Below are 22,725 nucleotides of genomic sequence, written 5' to 3' on the forward strand. Positions count from 1 at the left end.
CTCAATGGACCTCTCCTCTGTGTCATACCGCCGGGACAGGGCGTCTGCCTTACCGTTCTGGGACCCTGGGATGTATGTGATCTTAAAAACAAACCGGGTCAGGAACATGTTCCACCTAGCCTGACGAGGGTTCAATCTCCTAGCTGCCCGGATGTACTCCAGGTTACGGTGGTCAGTCAGAATGAGGAAAGGGTGTTGAGCCCCCTCAAGCCAATGCCTCCACACCTTTAGGGCCTGAACCACAGCTAACAGCTCCATGTCCCCTACGTCATAATTACGCTCCGCCGGGCTGAGCTTCTTAGAATAGAACGCACAGGGGCGGAGTTTGGGTGGCGTGCCGGACCGTTGCGACAGGACTGCCCCAATACCGGCCTCGGACGCGTCTACCTCAACTTGGAATGGTAAAGCGGGGTCCGGATGCGCCAGCACCGGAGCCGAAGTGAACAGGTTCTTCAGTTTAACAAATGCCCTGTCCGCTTCAGCTGACCACTGCAAACGCACCGGACCCCCCTTTAGCAGGGACGTAATGGGAGCTGCCACCTGTCCAAAGCCCCGGATAAACCTCCGGTAGTAATTAGCAAAACCCAAAAACTGCTGCACCTCTTTTACAGTGGTTGGAGTTTGCCAATTACGCACGGCCGACACACGGTCAACCTCTATCTTCACACCAGACGCGGACAACCGATAACCCAAAAAGGAGATGGACTCCTGGAAAAACAAGCATTTCTCTGCCTTGACATACAAGTCATGCTCCAACAGCCTCCTCAACACTCGGCGCACCAGGGCTACATGCTCGGCTCGTGTAGAAGAGTACACTAGGATGTCGTCGATGTATACTACCACACCCTGCCCATGCATGTCCCGGAAAATCTCGTCCACAAAGGATTGGAAGACTGAAGGAGCATTCATTAACCCGTATGGCATGACGAGATACTCGTAATGACCCGAGGTGGTGCTAAATGCTGTTTTCCATTCATCCCCCTCCCTAATGCGCACCAGATTGTACGCGCTCCTGAGATCCAACTTTGTGAAGAACCGCGCTCCGCGTAATGACTCCGTCATAGTCGCAATCAGAGGAAGAGGGTAACTGTACTTAACCGTGATCTGATTGAGACTACGGTAATCAATACACGGGCACAAACCCCCGTCCTTCTTCTTCACAAAGAAGAAACTCGAGGAAACCGGGGAAGTGGAGGACCGTATGTATCCCTGTTCCAAGGACTCGGCTATGTAAGTCTCCATAGCCGCTGTCTCCTCTTGAGACAGGGGATACACACGGCTCCGCGGAAGTGCCGCTCCTGTTTGGAGATCTATCGCACAATCCCCCTGTCTATGAGGTGGCAGCCGTGTTGCCCTAGTTTTGCTGAACACAAGTGCTAAATCCTCATATTCAGGGGGAATGCGCATTGCGGGCACTTGGTTCGGACTCTCCACCGAAGTCGCCCCTAAGGAAACACCTAAACATCTCCCTACACACTGGGCAGACCACTCCATAAGAGCCCTCTGTTGCCACGCAATGGTAGGATCATGGGCGCTTAACCTGGGAAGCCCCAGCACCACGGGATACGCAGGAGAGTCGATCAGATAAAACTGAATGATCTCCTCATGACCCCCCTGCGTAGTCATCTTAAGTGGTGCTGTGACTTCTCTGATCAACCCCGACCCCAGCGGCCAGCTGTCTAGGGCATGAACATGAAAGGGGGCTTCCACCGGCCGAAGGGGAATTCCTAACCTAGAACAAAATTCACGATCAACAAAATTCCCAACTGCGCCTGAATCTACTAGCGCCTTATGCTGGGAATGAGGTGCCACCTGTGGAAATCTCACAGGTATACACAGGTGACCAACAGAGAGCTCTGGGTAAGTGGGGCGCCTACTCACCTGAAATGACTCCCCAGTGCGTGGCCTGTTGTCCCCTCTCTCAGGAGACCCTCCCCAGCACCTAGCCGCAGTGTGCCCTCCACGGCCACAGTTTGTGCAGGGGACGGCCCCCCTCGGGTTCTCTCTCCTCCTCTCTCTAGCGCCAGCACCCCCGAGCTCCATGGGAATCGGCTCGGAGGTGCTGGAGGGCGGAATGGACGACCCCCATTCGGAACGTCCGCGGGTAGCCAGCAGGGTGTCGAGACGGATGGAAATGTCCACCAACTGGTCGAAGGATAGGTTGGTGTCCCTGCAGGCCAGCTCACGACGAACGTCCTATCGTAGGCTACACCGATAATGGTTGATGAGGGCCCTCTCATTCCACCCCGCATCAGCCGCTAAAGTCCGGAACTCCAGGGCGAACTACTGTGTACTCCTCTTCCCCTGTCGGAGGTGGAACAGACGCTCCCCCGCCGCCTTCCCCTCAGGTGGATGATCGAACACAGCCCGAAAGCGGCGGGAGAACTCTGCGTAGGTGATGGTGGCGGCGTCTATTCCCCTCCATTCGGCGTTGGCCCACTCCAACGCCTTGCCGGATAGACAGGAGATGAGGGCGGAGACGCTCTCGTATCCCGAGGGCACCGGGTGTATGGTGGCCAGGTAGAGTTCCACCTGCAGGAGGAACCCCTGACACCCGGCTGCAGTACCATCATATGCCCTCGGGAGCGAGAGCCGAATGCCACTGGGTTCCGGTGCTGGGAGAGGAGGACTGGCCGATGGTGATGGTAAGGTGTGCGACGGCGTGGGCACCTCTCCAGTAACCAAACGGCGCAGAGTGTTGGACACCTCGTTCATGGCGGCCCCAAGTTGCCGGATCATGGTGTCTTGATCGCTGATCCGATCTTCCAGCGACTTGGGTGCCGCCGCTGCTCCTGCTGACTCCATTTGGTGGTGTGTTATTCTGTCAAGGGCTGATGTAATGTGGTGTGGGAGTCAGGCGCAGGACACCGAAGCTTAGTCCAACAGTCTTTACTAGTGAAACACTAGGCAAAATACAATAACGGCCTCAAACACAAAACAGAGGCGAGCGATTACGCAAACTGTGCGTAAACAACAAAAACAACAAACATAGAGAAACACGCAGCACTAACGGACAGGCGTAACAATAACACACAAACTAACCAACACAAAGCAGGCAACTTATAGGACACATAATCAGACACAAACGGACACAGGTGCAATAGACAGACAAAACCAATCTAACATCGAAACATCTAACGGTGGTAGCTAGTACTCCGGGGACGGCGAACGCCGAAGCCTGCCCGAGCAAGGAGGAGGAGCAGCCTCGGCAGAATCCGTGACAGAAATCCCCATAACCCACTGCCCCTCTCAGCAGCCACACTCACAAGGTCAGGAAAGCCTTTGCTTTGATTCTGACTGCTATGAAAGCTACCCTGCCTGCTGCCACAGTGATGGGTGCTCCTGGCTGGGGGCAGGGTTGTGTGTGTGTGTGTGTGTGCGTGTGTGTGCTCGCTTGGGAGTGTGCGTGTACTACGACCTAGTCTGCTCAGCATTTAGAAAGGAGGGGAGGGGAGGAGGAGGGGGGCTTGAGGAAAGGGTCAGTAAAGGGATCGGATTACCACACCCCAGTCAGTCCCTAAAGAAAGTGAACATACACAGGGAGTAGTAGGAGTGTCCCAGTCCCCGACAATCGCCTGCTCTTGCCTTGATTCAGCCCCATTTGGTCCGATTGTTTGACCAGCAATTTTGCAGGCAAGACAACTCCAGTCTGGCTGCATTTACAAAGAGAGGGAGAAAATAAACTGCTTGATCCCAATCGTTGCTAGGATAGAGTGTGAGATTGTGAAACACAATGTGTGTTTGCCTATGGCATGGGTGTATAGGGCGATTTTGTGTGTGTGGTGATTTCTGTGGGTGTGAGCAGCAGCACCGGACGTGTGTGTGTGCGGTGGGGGGGTTCAGCGGATGACCCATCCCAGTATAACTGACTCACCAGTCCAGGGACAAACTAAAGCATTGGCAGAGGAGAGTGGAGTGATGTGGAGAGATGTGATGTGTGTGACGCCATGCACTGTTACAGGCCTCTGAGCTATGCTGCACAATATTAAGCAGGCAGGCAGACCAGACCAAGGGAGAGGGCTTCCTGTTTATCTAGTGCATCTTCAAAGCAGAACCTATCAGACAAGTCCCTCCATAGCCAGAGTAAACAGGCTGCCTGGGTCTGGGATGTCTCAGTTAGGTGTAGATACTCGGGGTGGACAGCGAGTCATGGTTGTGGTCAACTCCAAATATACAGCAGAGGTGCTAGTTCACTGGTATCGTAGAGCTTGATTTTAGGGATCATTAAAAGAATGCACAGTACAGTTTTAGATGGCATACCACTCTGTCTCTCTCACACAACTCAGCAATAGCTTTCCAGGTTTGGGGAAATAGCTGGATAGGTTTGCTGATCTGAAAAGACAGATGTGATGAAGCACACCAGGATTATATTACCATTCCACTCACACAAACCTACTACGCCCTGCTCACGCCCTGAATCACTTTCTACACACACACACACACACACACACACACACACACACACACACACGAAAAAGACCAGCTGCATGAGAAGAGTTCAACTCAGCCAGTAAGAAAAGGGGTGTGGCGAAGGAGGGATAGAGAGAGGGGGCAAAGGAGAGGCCATATGAAACCAGCCACGCTTTATCCTGCCAGTCTGTCCCGCTCTGCGAGCACAGGAAACACACACTACTCCCCCAGCCCTCACTCACTCATTCATCACTCCCTTTCACACACATCTACAGACACACACCGGCTACGCTCACAAAGGACTGGAGGATGGCTGTGTCCATGAGAAGAATGAATGGGTCCTGGAGATGGATGGCTCTAGCCCTGGTTATCTGTGCTCTGCTCCTACACAGTGAGTACTACACCTCTTTAAGCCTCTCCAACTCGTGGCTCTGAAGAAATCTGTGTGTCTTACATGCTCAGTCTTAAACTATGGTTAAGTCAGTAAGCGAACTCCGTAAGCATGGTACCTCAAACTTAACCTTGTAGTCCTTTTGTCATCTCTCTGAATCTGAGAAAAGCTAGGAGAGTTAGAATATGACCAAGGCATAGAAAGGGAGAGAGTTTGTGAGCAAGTAGCATGTGCAACATGAAGTCCTAACTTAAACTTTATGCCAAGAGGTGAACATGCCAATCAAATGTACCATGATGTAATTTCAAGCATCTTAAATTACATGTGGGGTTTTTCACAAGTGTGTTCTGTAATGCTTGTGTTATTATGTGACATTAAGCAGTTTGTAGCTTTAGAGTTTGGGGCTGGTAAAAAGTTGTAGGGGTGGCCAGCTGACAGAGGGGCCGCATGCAACTGCTCTGGAGTGGAAAGTTGCCGTTGAGAATAATTAGACAACATCCTGAGAAGGGTGGGTGTGTTTGTGACCATAAAGATGTTTTATTGTCACATACACCGGATAGGTGCAGTGAAATATGTTGTTTTACAGGGTCAGCCATAGTAGTACGGCACCCCTAGAGCAAATTAGGGATAAATACCTTGCTCAAGTGCACATTGACAGGTTTTTCACCTTTTCGGCTCGGGTATTCGAACCAGCAACCTTTCTGTTACTGGCCCAATGCGCTAACCGCTGGACTACCTGCCGCCTGTGTGTGTGTGGAGAGCACGCTCTTTCCAAAACAGGCTCGCTCATTTCTGAAACATGGAGCTCCATTAAGCATATTTTATTCAGATGTAATCTTTTTAAATGGGGAAATATACTTCTGGTATAAGTTCAATCGGCGTCTCTGCAGTGTGTTTGGGCGTCTTTCCATCTAATAGGAGAAGGAAGCTTATCCTGTGTATGATTCCTGCTTGTCCTGTGAAGATGCACCATGTTTATCTAATTAATTAGCCAGCAGGTGTGTGTGTGATGGGGAATTGACCATACATTATCTGTTGATTTCAGCAGGGAGTAAAAATAGGTCCCTTAAGGGATGCGCCTTAGGTTGTGGCAACCGTCAAACTGTATGTGTGGTGGGAATTTCTGTTGGGAAGGTGTGAGGGGAAGGTTCAGCAGTCCGGTCCAAACCACACTGTTAAGTCTGTTAATATAGATAATTGCATAGTGTTACGGCGGTGGGATTGGTGTTGGTTCGGTCTGTATAATGGCTTCTCCAGAGCTCAGTAGTGGCTCATCTGGGCACTGGGACAGTAAAACATTAGCTCTCTGGCACATTGTGAACTGGGGGAACAGTATGCCAGACTAACCAGGAGGAGGAAAATAAACGGTGAAGGGCTTAATGTTACTTTAAAGGGGAAAAGGTCCTTACTCTAAAGTGGAAAGGAACATGCCCTAAGAACATGCTCTATACATACGCACAACACATTAGAAAGGCATATGCCAATTGCAGCAGTCTGGTTATTAGATTAACAAGATTTTAATGGGAATCTACAGTAATTAAAGTTCATTAAGTGACTGCCCCCCCCCCATAGGTCATGAAGGATGTGGTTTACCTTTGGCATTAAACAGCTATACTGTGCTTTTTCCTTTTGATTGTATCATTGGAGAGTACCCTAACAAATGGTTATAGATGTTCAACTAACTATTAACTATTTAGGTTTATATTGTAAAATTGTTAGAATCAGAACATTACTATACATCAGTAAAATGTTACCATTCCCGTTTCAGGTTAACAGCTTTTTCAGCTCTTGCATTTCACTTAGAGAATCATTAGCACAGGGGTGTTGCTACAAGTCCTCCCTACCTCCTCCCCCATTCCAGACACAGGCCACAATCACCTGCAACATAGTTGACACTTGTGCCACAGGCACCGCTATTTGAATTTGCCAAGGAATGTTCAGCATAAGGTTTTGGAACACATTTGAAAAAATCTCTGCCAAACCCAGAACATAAACGACTGTAGATTGTTGCCAGGGTGATTCAGTTCTGTATGTATGGCCTAGATCACTGGCATGTTTTGTAGAAGCTGGTGGTACTGATTTTGAAATGTAAAGCTATTCACGCCCCTGATGAGTCTATAGAGAGGCCCTGTGTGCCATATCAGCCCCCGTTATTGACACTTTTCTGTCCCTTTTCCAGTGGCAATTTTAGCATGTAAATCTTGGTGAGGCAAACAAAAAAAATATGTTTTAGATGCATGCCAGCAAGCCACTACGCAACACTAAACAATACATTCATTGCACTATAACGGTGACAAACGGTGCCCACAAACTGTTAGGGCCTACATAAAGCTGTCCCAACAGCAGTCTCAACAGCAGTCCCAAAACCTTACCACTGCTACACATTGCTATCAGCGGCGCCTTGTCTGGTAGCGAAACAGTTCATTCAGCCTCCTTTACTGCCTTAAAAAAATAAACATATCTGAAATGGCTGACTTGCTTAAACAAATGTGGTTTCTACTGACAATTGAGATGTACAAACTATGGCATAAGGGCACGACGAGCGGATAAGAGGCAATCCATTATTTCGATTAAGACATTTAATGAGCGAGCTAGGACGGGATGTAGTCAATATAACTATTTGTTCAGCACTTTTGAAATGTACAGCGACAGAATTCAGAACATGGGCCATTCTTACCATATTCTCCCTGTACACCAAGTCAGAACCGTAGGATAAATAAAGGGGGCATATAAGCAGACAATGAAAGCTCTTACAATATTTGATGATGACATTTCTCTAAAATATAAATAATAATTGTGTCCTTCAAACTTTGCTTTCGTAAAAGAATCCTCCATTTGCAGCAATTACAGCCTTGCAGACCTTTGGCATTCTAGTTGTCAATTTGTTGAGGTAATCTGAAGAGATTTCACCCTATGCTTCCTGAAGTGACTGTGCTGGCCACTCCATCACTCTAAATAGTTATTACATAGTTTGGAGCTGTGCTTTGGGTCATTGTCCTGTTGTAGGAGGAAATTGGCTCCAATCAAGCGCCGTCCACAGGGTATGGCATGGTGTTGCAAAATGGAGTGATAGCCTTCCTTCTTCAAGATCCCTTTTACGCTGTACAAATCTCCCACTTTACCACCACCGAAGCACCCCCAGACCATCACATTGCCTCCACCATGCTTGATAGATGACATCAAGCACTCCTCCAGCATCTTTTAATTTGGTCTGCGTCTCACAATGTTCTTCTTTGTGATCCGAACACCTCAAACTTCCATTTGTCTGTCCATAACACTTTTTTCCAATCTTCCTCTGTCCAGTGTCTGTGTTATTTTGCCCATCTTAATCTTTTATTTTTATTGGCCAGTCTGAGATATGGCTTTTTCTTTGCAACTCTGCCTAGAAGGTCAGCATCCCGGAGTCGCCTCTTCACTGTTGACATTGAGACTGGTGTTTTGCGGGTACTATTTAATGAGCTGCCAGTTGAGGACCTGTGAGGTGCCTGTTTCTCAAACTAGACACTGTAATGTATTTGTCCTCTTGCTCAGTTGTGCACCGGAGCCTCCCACTCCTCTTTCTGTTCTGGTTAGAGCCAGTTTGCGCTGTTCTGTGGGAGTAGTACACAGCGTTGTACGAGATCTTCAGTTTCTTGGCAATTTCTCACATGGAATAGCCTTCATTTCTCAGAACAAGAATAGACTGACGGGTTTCAGAAGAAAGTTATTTGTTTCTGGCCACTTTGAGCCTGTAATCGAACACACAATTGTTGATGCTCCAGATACTCAACTAGTCTCAAGAAGGCCAGTTTTATTGCTTCTTTAATCAGCACAACAGTTTTCAGCTGTGCTAACATAATTGCAAAAGGGTTTTCTAATGATCAATTAGCCTTTTAAAAATGATAAACTTGAATTAGCAAACACCGCACCATTGGAACACAGGACTGATGGTTGCTGATAATGGGCCTCTGTACGCATATGTAGATATTCCATTAAAAATCAGCTGTTTCCAGTTACAATAGCCATTTACAACAAACAATGTCTACACTGTATTTCTGATCAATTTGATGTTATTTTAATGGTAATTTTTTTTGTTTTCTTTCGAAAACAAGGAAGTTTCTAAGTGACCCCAAACTTTTGAACGGTAGTGTACACTTAGTATTACTTTCTTAGCTACAGTATACATATTTCCCTGGCATATTACATCATTTATGCAGCAGCATAAAATACATTTTTGGACTCACCTTGTTGTGCTGTGCTCACTTGAACAGGAAGGTGGCGCGGCAGTCCTTCATGGGCAAATTTTGTCATCAAAGAAAGGGAATGAGGCTGGATTTACAATTTCGAGTTGGATGACCGTTCAAAACTTATTTTTCCAGTCGGAGCTCATTTATTCCCGACTTCCCAGCTGCAATGCTTGCAGTTAGCCACTGTCACCGATTCCTTCCAAACCACTCGTTGTTGAATTTGCGATTTCTAACTTGTTGTGTAATGTTGATGGCCGATGAGCACCGATACGTTTTATCTATGATTTATCTTCATTATTTATCTTCATATGACAAGGTTTAAAAAGGATTTGCCAGTAGATTGTCGACTTGATTCATGATGATGACTGCTAGGTAAGATTTTGACATGATCAGTCCAATCAAAGCTACTGTACATATAACGTGATTTGACGTCATTTTATCTGTGGCCAATGACCTTGAGCCTTCTTGGAAGGGCACTTCTAATGTAAACCCTATGGCAGAACCCAAGGGCCTTGAATCTTCCAAGTCTACCCTTAGACTTGGCGGTGACATAGTGTCCCCATGAGTGACAGAACACTGAGCCAATCACGGCACAATGCTGCTGGCTTGCCCCACCCCCACAGCACTGAGCTAGGCTGAAACCTGCATTTTGGAGATGTCTTACTCAAGAAAACAAAAAAGAGACCATGTTTGTATGCGACTTTATTAACTCAATGATTATACAGTTGAAGTCGAATGTTTACAAACACCTTAGCCAAATACATTTAAACTCAGTTTTTCATAATTCCTGACATTTAATCCTAGTAAAAATTCCCTGTTTTAGGTTAGTTAGGATCACCACTTTATTTTAAGAATGTGAAATGTCAGAATAATAGTTGAGAATGATTTATTTCAGCTTTTATTTCTTTCATCACATTCCCAGTGAGTCAGAAGTTTACATACACTCAATTAGTATTTGGTAGCATTGCCTTTAAAAAATGTTACTTGGGTCAAACGTTTCGTGTAGCCTTCCACAAGCTTCCCACAATAAGTTGGGTGAATTTTGGCCCATTCCTCCTGACAGAGCTGGTGTAACTGAGTCAGGTTTGTAGGCTTCCTTGCTCGCACACGCTTTTTCAGTTCTGTCCACAAATGTTCTATAGGATTGAGGTCAGGGCTTTGTGATGGCCACTCCAATACCTTGACTTTGTAGTCCTTAAGCCATTTTGCCACGACTTTGGAAGTATGCCTAGGGTCATTGTCCATTTGGACGACCCATTTGCGACCAAGCTTTAACTTCCTGAATGATGTCTTGAGATGTTGCTTCAATATATCCACATAATTTTCCTTCCTCATGATGCCATCTATTTTGTGAAGTGCACCAGTCCCTCCTGCAGCAAAGCACCCCCACAGCATGATGCTGCCACCCCCGTGCTTCACGGTTGGGATGGTGTTCTTCGGCTTGCAAGCTCCCCCTTTTTCCTCCAAACATAACGATGGTCATTATGGCCAAACAGTTCTATTTTTGTTTCATCAGACCAGAGGACATTTCTCCAAAAAGTACGATCTTTGTCCCCATGTGCAGTTGCAAACCGTAGTCTGGCTTTTTTATGCCGGTTTTGGAGCAGTGGCTTCTTCCTTGCTGAGCGGCCTTTCAGGTTATGTCGATATAGGACTCGTTTTACTGTGGATATAGATACTTTTGCACTTGTTTCCTCCAGCATCTTCACAAGGTCCTTTGCTGTTGTTCTGGGATTGATTTGCACTTTTCGCACCAAAGTACGTTAATCTCTAGGAGACAGAACGCGTCTCCTTCCTGAGTGGTATGATGGCTGCGTGGTCCCATGGTGTTTATACTTGCATACTATTGTTTGTACAGGTGAACGTGGTACCTTCAGGCATTTGGAAATTGCTCCCAAGGATAAACCAGACTTGTGGCGGTCTACCATTTTTTTTTCTGAGGTCTTTGCTGATTTCTTTTGATTTTCCCATGATGTCAAGCAAAGAGGCACTGAGTTTGAAGGTAGGCCTTGAAATACATCCACAGGTACACCTCCAATTGACTCAAATGATGTCAATTAGCCTATCAGAAGCTTCTAAAGCCATGACATCATTTTCTGGAACTTTCCAAGCTGTTTAAAGGCACAGTCAACTTAGTGTATATAAACTTCTGACCCACTGGAATTGTGATACAGTGAATTATAAGTGAAATAATCTGTCTTTAAACAATTGTTGGAAAAATTACTTGTGTCATATACAAAGTAGATGTCCTAACCGACTTGCCAAAACTATACTTTGTTAACAAGAAATGTGTGGAGTGGTTGAAAAACTAGTTTTAATGACTCCAACCTGAGTGTATGTAAACTTTCGACTTCAACTGTATATTTTTTTAACGTTGTTTTCAAACTGATATGTGACACTTATTAATGCCAAAATAACATGCTATTAATTATTTATTTATTTATTTTTGCTAAGAATGTGGGGCTCCAAACAGGTGGGGCTCTGCCCTACCTGCCCTAAATGACGGGTCGCCACTGCCCTTTTTTAAACTACAGCTGTCTGGCCCTTTTTTAAACTACAGCTGTCTGGCTGTAAAGACATGAAGAGGTTGGATGTCAAGTTCCATGACGTCAAAATTCAATATTCTCAAAGAGAAATACTATTTTAATGTTTCACAGTGAATGAACATTGTCTCTATAATGGGGAGGGGGTTTTATCATGTCTTGGTAAGTTGATGAATCCAGCATCAGTCCAGAGGACAGTTGTGGTCTTGTTCTTGAAGGGTAATTGTTGTGGATAAGGTTTAATCAATGACACAGTGAATTTAGGGCCAGTAATATCATTAACCCGGGTAGGAGAGGCAGCTGATTCCAGGGTTTTATTAAAGAACCTTCTTTGTGCTTCTATTCAAAAGAGCCAAACATGAGCCATTACAGTACAGGCCTCTGGATATATCTGGAAACCAATAAACCCATTTCCCAGGGGCCACTGGGCTTATCTTTCATACAAACATGTATGTTTGTGGATAGTCTGATGGCAGCATAGCATGCAAAGCCTGCCTCTGGGGAGAGAACTTTGAGACCAACCACATGACCCCCCCCCCCCAGACACTGGAGCTCCACTGAGTTACAGTTGGAGGCTACCGTTAGTTGGGTCGTCATCTATAGCAGTTGCAGCATGGCTATGGTGACTCAAGGTTTACTGTGGGTAACTGAGATGGGAGTCCTCTGTAACTGTAGCCATTAGGGCTCCTAAGCACCTGACCACGGAAGGCCATGCATTCCAGTGGTAGATGTAGGTCTCAGATGTTGCAGCAGGATTGCCAGTGCAAACCTTTTTAGAGGTGTCAGCCACTGAGACCAACAACCCAGCAAACCAAAATTGTTTGTGTGAAAGTTCCCACAACATTCATTAGGTTGCGGCAAATGTTTCTCGTAACACAAAAACTGTCCAGTCGTGCTGATGATTATAGAATTTTTGTATAAAACATTTGCCTGATGTTCTAAGAACGTTCCTAGAAAACATTCAATCTGTTCTTTTAAGGTTCCCAGAATGTTTCATTAGGTTGTGGGAACAGTCTGGTGAGAACATTGTTGGGACATCACAAAAGATATGTTCCCGAAACACAAACTGTCCAGATGTGCGGATGATTCTACAATGTTTCTTTTAGGGTGCAAAAACCATTGAACCACCTGATGTTACAAGAACGTCCGCAGAACACATTTCGGCTGTTCTTTAAAGGTTCCCAGAATATTTTCATTAGGTTGTCTCCTGAGTGGCGCAGTGGTCTAAGGCCACTAGAGATCCTGGTTCGAATCCAGGCTCTGTCGTAGCCGGCCGTGACCGGGAGACCCATGGGGCGGCGCGTAATTGGCCCAGCGTCGTCCAGGGTAGGGGAGGGAATGGCCGGCAGGGATGTAGCTCAGTTGATAGAGCATGGTGTTTGCAATGCCAGGGTTGTGGGTTCGATTCCCACAGGGGGTATGAAAAAAAAATAATGTAAGTCGCTCTGGATAAGAGTGTCTGCTAAATGACGTAAATGTTGTGGGAACAGTGTGGGTACATTACAAGACATGGGTTCCCAAACACACAAAATATGCTCAGTTGTGGTGACATTAATATATTTTAAAGTTTGGTTGCACAGGACATTCCTAGAATGTAAGAATGTTGACGGAACACCTGGTCTAAGTTCTATAAAGGTTCCCAGAACATTTAATTAAGTTATGGGAGTTGTCTGGGATGTTCCAAGAATATTCTCACAATGTTGCAGAATGTTCCACAATTTCCAAATAAGTCTGTTTTTATGACGTTCATAGCATATTTGTTTTAGGTTGAACATAATATTCCATTGATGTTCATGCAATATACAGTCGTGATCAAATGTTTTGAGAATGACACAAGTATTGGTCTTCACAAAGTTTGCTGCTTCATTGTTATGAGATATTTTTGTCAGATGTTACTATGGTATACTGAAGTATAATTACAAGCATTCCATAAGTGTCAAAGGCTTTGATTGACAATTACATTAAGTTTATGCAAAGAGTCAATATTTGCATTGTTGACCCTTCTTTTTCAAGACCTCTGCAATCCGCCCTGGCATGCTGTCAATCAACTTCTGGGCCACATCCTGACTGATGGCAGCACATTCTTGCATAATCAATGCTTGGAGTTCTCAATGGGATTAAGGATGACACTACCGTTCAAAAGTTTGGGGTCACTTAGAAATGGACCCTAAATGTTGATGTTTTGTTCCCCGAGCCACTTAGTTATCACTTTTGCCTTATGGCAAGGTTATCCATCATGCTGGAAAAGGCATTGGTCATCACCAAACTGTTCTTGGATGGTTGGGAGAAGTTGCTCTCGGAGGATGTGTTGGTACCATTTTTTATTCATGGCTGTGTTCTTAGGCAAAAATGTGAGTGAACCCACTCCCTTGGCTGAGAAGCAACCCCACACATGAATGATCTCAGGATGCTTTACTGTTGGCATGACACAGGACTGATGGTAGCGCTCACCTTGTCTTCTCCGGACAAGGTGTTTTCTGGATGCCCCAAACAATCGGAAAGGGGATTCATCAGAGAAAATGACGTTCTGTGGCTTCTTTGCTGTCCTTCTTGACACCAGGCCATCCTCCAAAAGTATTCGTCTCACTGTGCGTGCAGATGCACTCACACCTGCCTGTTGCCATTCCTGAGCAAGCTCTGCACTGGTGGTGCCCCGATCCCGCAGCTGAATCAACTTTAGGAGACAATCCTGGCACTTGCTGGACTTTCTTGGGCGCCCTGATGCCTTCCTCATGAAGCTGGTTGAGAGAATGCTAAGAGTGTGCAAAGCTGTCATCAAGGCAAAGGGTGGCTACTTTAATATATTTTGATTTGTTTAACACTTTTTGGTTACTACATGATTCCATATGTGTTATTTCATAGTTCTGATGTCTTCACTATTATTCTACAGTGTAGAAAATAGTAAAAATAAAGAAAAACCCTGGAATGAGTAGGTGTGTCCAAACTTTTGACTGGTACTGTATGTCCGTTATTTGGGGGAATAGGCTTCTCAAAAATAGCATGGTCGCTGTGGTAGAATGTTTATTTTGATTGCCGATTTCCTGCATTTATCAGTCTTATCAGGTAGTCTGATTTCAGATGTGTCCATGTAAACAGGGTTATTAGGTAAATCGTTCTTCTTGCAAAGCATGTAAACATTTAAATCAAACTATTATATTAATCTGAATATTCACAATTATCATATTATTGTGTGCATGTAACTGTACTCTGAATAAACTCAATGATGAAGTGTGTTAAGCTGATCTAACATTCTCTTCATATCCAAGCCTGCTGTTTAAACTACGCACTTTCATCACAAACACTGATTGTGTTTATGTTTCCGTTTCCCATGGCTTTGATTCAGCATCTAGATGCACTGAAATGGACTGGGTCATAAATGCTGCATGATGTCATACCAACGCCTCTTGGAATACATGAATGTGAGGAGCCCTAGCTTTCTGTGGAGAGGGGGGAAACTAGCTCTACCTTTACAGCAATATGGAGAAGAGAAAATACACTTGAATGTGTATAATTTCACGGTTGGGCTGGTATTCCAGTAGCTGCTAAATGTGTCACTAATTCAGTGCTTGTGGCACGGTAGAGTGAGCCATTGTGATGAAGTATTCCAAAGTATTTGCACCCATTACAAACTTGGGTGAAGGCGGGACAGACACAATGTGCATTCCTATCATTTGGGGGAATTCCAATCCTTCCAATCACACCACATCCTTTACATGTCTGAGTATTTTGTCTCTATGACAACCGCTTGATTGACGTTTTGATAGCCCGGCTAGACACACAGTCATTCAGGGTGGCGTGAACCATAAAGTCTGAAAAAATATGGACACCCAAAGCAGCACAGTAAAGACCGACACAAAGAGGAGTGATGGCCAGTAGTGGGAGTGAGATGGGTTCTGAATCTCTTTTCTGTGATATAAACTAACGGACAAAATACAAAGTTCAGTTCAAGGAGAGGCATTCCATTACCAATGGGGAGATAAGATTGTGCCCTTCAAATCTCCATGCTTTGACTCTGTAATGCCCTCCGAGATCTCCGGCATGCACATAAACAAGGGCAGAATATTGCCACTTTTTTTTCTCATGGCCCTCTGCTATTGACTCGCATTCCATCAGTCCCAAGTCAGGATGGTTAACGTTGGACTCGCATCATCCAGAGGTGGGTGTGGGGCTTTTTATGTAACCGGCTGGCAGATAACTGTCTTATGACAGAGTGAGAGCAGTGTGTTGGGGGTGTGTCCTCTTTGGGCCTAAAGTCACAGTCCAAAGACCCTAAGAGTTAAAGAATTAGAGCTGGATTACAGTTAACTGGCAGTTTCCTCAGTGGTTTTGTAAAAACGAATATGTACTAGTCAAAATGAAGTTGAAATCATCTTGTTTGTCAGTGTCATTTCTGGCTAGAGGGTTCGACAGGAAATGTTCTCACAAACAAACACAACAGCTCCCCTTTGTCCATTCGATTAACTTGCAGTCGCACTCTGGACTATAACATAACATAACAAAGAACTCCTTCTATAACAAAGAGCCTTTCTCTTCAACAGAAGATCTTCATTTGGGCATTAGCTTCTATCAACTCTATTCCCAAAACAAATTTAAGAAACGAAGGCAACAAACCCAAGGATAAGCACAATCACTACTGCTGATAATAATTACTTTTCTAGGACAAAAGACTGTAGACTCTCTAGCAACTATTTACCCAGCTAACTGTCTCCCGAGTGGCGCAGTGGTCTAAGGCACTGCATCGCAGTGCTAGTCACTAGATATCCTGGTTCGAATCCAGGCTCTGTCGTAGCCGGCAGCGTCGTCCAGGGTAGGGGAGGGAATGGCCAGCAGGGATGTAGCTCAGTTGGTAGAGCAAGGCGTTTGCAACGCCAGGGTTGTGGGTTCGATTCCCACGGGGGGCCAGTATGGAAAATATAAAAAATAATGTATGCACTCACTAACTGTAAGTCGCTCTGGATAAGAGCGTCTGCTAAATCACTCAAATGTAAATGTTAATGAATTATAGAGGGTGTGTTACCATTAAAATATTCCTCTCCTCATTTTGACTGTTTCTAGCAATCTTTTTGTTCCCTATTCCCCTGGCACCCTGGTGCAGTTGTACAGCTGTTATGGCTATAACAAGAGTTGCATCCCAAATACCACCCTATTCCCAACATGGTGCACTACATTTGAACAGAGCCCTATGGGCCCTGGTCAACATTATTGCACTACATAGGCAATTATGGTGCTATTTGGGATAATGCCAAGGCACAAAAACATTCTCCTCTCCGCCTAGTTCTCTTTCATGTCAACACACCACTGCAACCTGCTAGAGAGCAGAAACACTTTGGGAGCTTCTAGACAACACTCCTCCAGACTAAAGTCACACAGTTAATCTAATGAACAACCATGAGATTAGGGGAAATTTAAAAACATCATTTTGGACTCACGCTGAGTCTGTTTTTTAAAACAATTTATTTTAACCTTTATTTAACTAGGCAAGTCAGTTAAGAACAAATTCTTATTTACAATGACGGCCTACCCTGGCCAAACCCTCTCCTAACCCGGATGACGCTGGACCAATTGTGCACCTCCCTATGGGACTCCCGATCACGTCCGGTTGTGATGCAGTGCCACTCAGGATCCACTCAGGTCTTTTCCAATGCTTACATAAGCTCAGCCTGTGTTGAAACCTTATCACAAACTTTGCTCATGTTTGGAAGTTCACAGCTCATGGTAATTTTGATGTCACATATTGTCAGAATATAAGACCACAGTGGGTTTACAATAACAGTACGTATATGGCAAGTGTACGTCGTCTAAGGCAAGACATGCTTGTCAAGAGAAGGCAGAGTTAGGCATGGCTCTCAAGGGTGTTTAGTTTAGCCTGGGGTATAAAGGATATTTAATGAGGGTTGGCTGAGGCCCTTTCACTGCTAGAGTAATTGCTCCTGGTAATTAATGTTCAGCTAGAAACTCGTTGGTCGTTAGGGCCCTTCTTTATGCTGCTGGCTAATTTGAAAACATAAGATTACATCCTGTTCCTGCTTTCACTGGGACCTTCTCTGTGTGTGTGGGGTGGGGGTGGGTGGGGGGGGGGCTTGGTAGGTCTCTATGTGAGGGGAAATCAGGGAGTTTAACCAGTCAGTCTTTTACTCTTCCCTCCTTAATCTAAACCATTGTATAAAGCCAGCCATTGGAGGAGGACTATACATTTAGATATCATCTAACACAGCCTCTCCCCACTCTGATGTCAAAAAGCAGTGGGAACTCATCCAGCAAAATCTGCACTCAGCAACAGTAACAATCTAGGCAGCTTTGGTTCTGACAGTGGGAGCTGTGAGGCGAGGAACAAGCCTGTCAGAGCAGCTGGTATTTGGTCTGTGTCCCAAATAGCACCCTATTCCCTACATGATGCACTACCTTTGACTGGAGCCCTATGGGCCTTGGTAAAAAGTAGTACACTATGTAGGGAATAGGTTTCCACCTGGATGCAGCTTTGGTGTATAGGAGCGAGGAGCCAGCCTGGCCCTATCCTTCAGTAATGAGATTAATGGACTATTTAGGAAACAGAGGCTTAAGTTACGGCGGGGCTTCCTGCCCAAACTATTTTGATGAGTGGTGTTAGTGCTGAAAAAAATCCCATGCCCTTTTATTAAGCCTATAACAAAGCCTCATCTACATTTGGCCCTTTTTGCTCTAGAAGAATGGATTTTAAAAGCAGATTTATGGAAATCGATTCTTTGCAAAGTCCACAACAAAGTTGTGACAGTCACAATATATAGAAATATGCCCGTGGCAGTATATAACCTTAGTACATGTAGCCTATGAGTGATGGCTCTCTCTCTGTCGTTATGTGGGAATTGGTGAACCTGCTGTGTGTGTCTCTATGGGAAGCCTGCTGGGTATTCTGCTAAACACGTGTATGTGACGAATAAAATTTGATTTGATTTATTCTGGGTATTATTGTTGGCCCCAGCATACTCACCTCTGAGTCGCAGCATGCCGCGTGCCGTGAGAGCCATATCCTGTCCAAGGATGTGCATGGATGCTAAGATGTTGCTGCAGTGGAGAGCAGCCGTTTTACAGGCTGCTGACAAATTCTGCTATTTTTCTTTCTTTCTTTTTATGCATATTTTTACCTTTTTTATTTTTTTTTGTTACATGTTTCCGCCATTTCCTATGACCGAAATCAGCTTATGGAGATCAGAACTGCGATCACTAACTCGATTTGGATGACAATTTCTACTTCAACGAGTCGGCAGCTCTGGACGTACTGCCTACTCCGGGCCAGGCCCTAATCCCCGGAACTCTGAAAGAGGAAGCGACGGCGCAAAAGAGGCGGACGAGCCGGCATCCTACCCTCCATTCTGTTGGCGAACGTACAGTCACTAGAGAACAAACTGGACGAGCTCCATTCGAGACTCTCCTATCAACAGGACTTGAAGACCTGTAATATTCTATGTTTAAAGGAGTCATGGCTGAACAAGGACATGGTTAATATGCATCTCGCTGGCTTTTCCATGCATCGTCAAGACTGGTTGGCAGCCTCTGGTAAGATGTCAACAGCTGGTGTGCGATCGCTAATGTTAAGGAAGTCTCAAGTTTTTGCTCGCCTGAGTTAGAATACCTCATGGTAAGCTGCAGACCATACTATTTACCACTTTTTTGTAGCGGTCTATTTACCACCACAAACCAATGGTGGCACTAAGACTGCACTCAACGAGCAGTATAGGGCCATAAGCAAACAAGAAAATGCTCACCCAGAGGTGACGCTTCTCATGGCCGGTGATTGTAATGCAGGGAAACTGAAAACAGTTTTACCAAAATGTTGCCAGCATGTCACCTGTGCAACTAGAGGCAACAAAATTTGAGATCACCTTTACTCCCCACAAAGAAATGCATACAAGGCCCTTCCTCACCCTCCCTTGGGCAAATCTGACTGTAATTCTATCCTCCTGATTCCTGCTTACAAGCAAAAACTCAAACAGGAAGTACCAGTGACTCCCTCAATACGGAAGTGGTCCGATGAAGCGGATGCTAAGATACAGGACTGTTTCGCTAGCACAGACTGGAACATGTTCCGGGATTCATCCGATAACATTTGAGGAGTTTACCGCATTAGTCACCGGCGTCATTAATAAGTGCATCGACGACGTCGTCCCCACATTGACCGTACGTACATATCCCAACCAGAAGCCATGGATTACAGGCAACGTCCGCACTGAGCTAAAGGCTAGAGCTTCCGCTTTCAAGGAGCGGGACACTAATCCCGACGCTTATAATAAATCCCACTATGATCTCCGAGCCATCAAACAGGCAGTGCTAATACAGGACTAAGATCAAATGCTACTTCGCTGGCTCGTTAGTTTGCAAGCCCTGCCACATCCATCATGGATTACAAAACGAAACCCAGCCGCGAACTGCCCAGTGACACAAGCTTACCAGACAAGCTAAATCCCTTCTATGCTCGCTTCGAGGGAAGCAACATTGAACCATGCATGAATGCACCAGCTGTTCTGGACAACTGTGTGATCTCACTCTCCATAGCTGATGTAAGACCTTTAAACAGGTTAACATTCACAAGGCTGCGTAGCCAGCTGAATAACCAGGACACGTACTCAGAGCATGCGCTGACCAGCTGGCAAGTGTCTTCACTGACATTTTCAACCTCTCCCTGATCCAGTCTGTAATACCTACATGTTTCAAGTGGTCCACCATAGTCCCTGTGCCCAAGAACGCCAAGGTAACCTGTCTAATTGACTGTCGCTCGGTAGCAGTCACATCTGTAGCCATGAAATGCTTTGAAAGGCTGGTTATGGCTCACATGAACGCCATCCTCCCAAATACCCTGGACCCACTCGAGTTTGCATACCGCCCCAACACATCCAGATCACGCAATCTCTACAGAACTCCACACTGCCCTCTCCTACCTGAACAAGAGGAACACCTATGTGAGAATGCTGTTCATTGACTACAGCTCAGTGTTCAACACCAGCTCAGCTTTCAAGCTCATCATTAAGTTCAGGACCCTGGGACTGAACACCTCCATCTGCAACTGGATCCTGGACATCCTGACGGGCTGCCTTCAGGTGGTGAGGGTAGGCAACAACACATCCACCATGTTGATGCGCAACACTTGGGCCCCTCGGGTGCATGATTAGTCCCCTCCTGTACTCCCTGTTCACTCACGACCGCATGGCCGCACAGGACTCCAACACCATCATTAAGTTTGCTGATGACACGACGGTGGTAGGCCTGATCACCGACTGATTATTAATAATTGTTTTGTCATTTAGCAGACGCTCTTATCCAGAGTGACTTGCAGTTAGTGAGTGCATACATTTTCATACTGGCCCCCCGTGGGAAACGAACCCACAACCCTGGTGTTGCAAGCGCCATGCTCTACTGAGCTACACAGGGCCTTATAGGGACAGCCTATAGGGAGGCGGTCAGTGACCTGGCAGTGTGGTGCCAGGACAACAACCTCCTCCTCAACGTCAGCAAGACAAAGGAGCTGATCGTGGACTACAGGAAACGGAGGGCCAAGCACGCCCTCATTCACATTGACGAGGCTGTAGTGAAGCGGGTCGAGAGCTTCAAGTTCCTCAGTGTCTACATCACTAAGGAATTAACATGGGCCATACAAACCAACACAGTCGTGAGAAGGCACGACAATGCCTCTTTCCCCTCAGGAGGCTGAAAAGATTTGGCATGGGCCCTCAGATCCTCAAAGTTATACAGCTGCACCATTGATCATCTTGACTGGCTGCATCACTGCTTGGTATGGCAACTGCTTGGCATCCAACCGCATGGCGCTACAGAGGGTAGTGCGTACGGCCCAGTACACCAGGCAGTGTTAGGAAGGTCCTAAAAATGGTCAGACTCCAGTCATCCAAGTCATAGACTGTTCTCTGCTACCGCACGGCAAGCGGTACAGATGCATCAAGTCTGGAACCAACAGGACTCTGAACAGCTTCTACTCCAAAGCCATAAGACTAAATAGTTAGTCTGGGTAGCTATTGGTTATCTGCATTGACCCTTTTTGCACTAACTATTTTGACTCGCCACATACGCTGCTGCTACTGTTTATTATCTATCCTGTTGCCTAGTCACTTTACCCTTACCTATTGGTACACATCTACCTCAATTACCTCATACCCCTGCACATCGACTCGGTACTGGTACCAGGCGATATATAGCCAAGTTATCGTTACTCATTGTGTATTTATTCCTTGTGTTCTATTGTTCTCTCTGCATTGTTGGGAAGGGCCCATAAGTAAGCATTTCACTGTTAGTCTACACCTGTGGTTTACAAAGCATGTGACAAATAAAATTAGATTTGAATTCAGTTACATTATTTCAGTTTTGTTTAAAAAGGTGGATTTCAAAAGGCAACTTTCAAAACCAGCCTGATTTCAGAAACATAACATTCTCACGTTATTTTCGTGGAGCGAGAGATGGAAAGTGTGGTGGCTGGTACAATCCAGGGTTTTCCAGATTGTGTTTTGGTCTTTTGGACTGGCCGTCTGTTCACAGAAGAGAGAACTCTGTAAACTGTATTTGGTTACCAGGGAAACCGTTAATCTGCCCAGCATTGCAAAGCCTGTGGCTGTCTAGTAGCTACAGGTTGGCAGAACAGGACAAGGGTTGTGGGGTGCCCACAGTGTTCTACTACAGGCTACATGGACACCTAATGGAAGGTGTCCCAGTACAGAGGGACTCTGTTGACTTGCTGACTAGTAGGAATGGGATCCCTTTTCAGCCTCCCTGGACATTCCTCCAGCACCAGGCAGCATGGAGGCATTGGAAGCCTGGAGGAAATCCACCCGGTCGACAGTCTAGTCTAGGACGGCAGGTAGCCTAGCGTTTAGAGTGTTGGGCTAGTAACCAAAATGGTCGCTGGTTCTAATTCCCGAGCCGACAAGGTGAAAAATCTGTCGATTTGCCCTTGGCACTTAAGCAAGGCACTTTGTGCCGTACTACTATGGCTGACCCTGTAAAACAACACATTTCATTGCACCTATCCAGTGTATGTGACAATACAACAACCTCAACATACAACATTTGATTTTTAGCCTGGGAGAGTCAGAGAAGTCAGGTTTATACTGCTAACATCTGGAAGTTGGGGAGTGGGAGTGGTGCAGGAGGCAAGCGGTAACAGCCAAGGTTGTGT

The 22,725-nt window shown here is 45.8% G+C and overlaps 1 protein-coding gene across 1 annotated transcript in view; it reads left to right on the forward strand.

The window, feature by feature from the left end:
• Positions 1-4,719: 4,719 nt before the first annotated feature.
• The window catches only part of LOC311149923 (uncharacterized protein), a gene marked incomplete at both ends in the record, with an annotated part of 56,337 nt that continues 38,331 nt past the window's right edge, over positions 4,720-22,725 (forward strand). Inside the window, one exon of the mRNA XM_084187152.1 lies at positions 4,720-4,801. Within this exon, the coding sequence (XP_084043278.1) occupies positions 4,720-4,801 (82 nt within the window). The remainder of the gene's footprint in view (positions 4,802-22,725) is intronic.

Source organism: Coregonus lavaretus (assembly GCF_964263955.1).
Source record: "Coregonus lavaretus genome assembly, chromosome: 22".
Lineage (NCBI taxonomy): Eukaryota > Metazoa > Chordata > Actinopteri > Salmoniformes > Salmonidae > Coregonus > Coregonus lavaretus.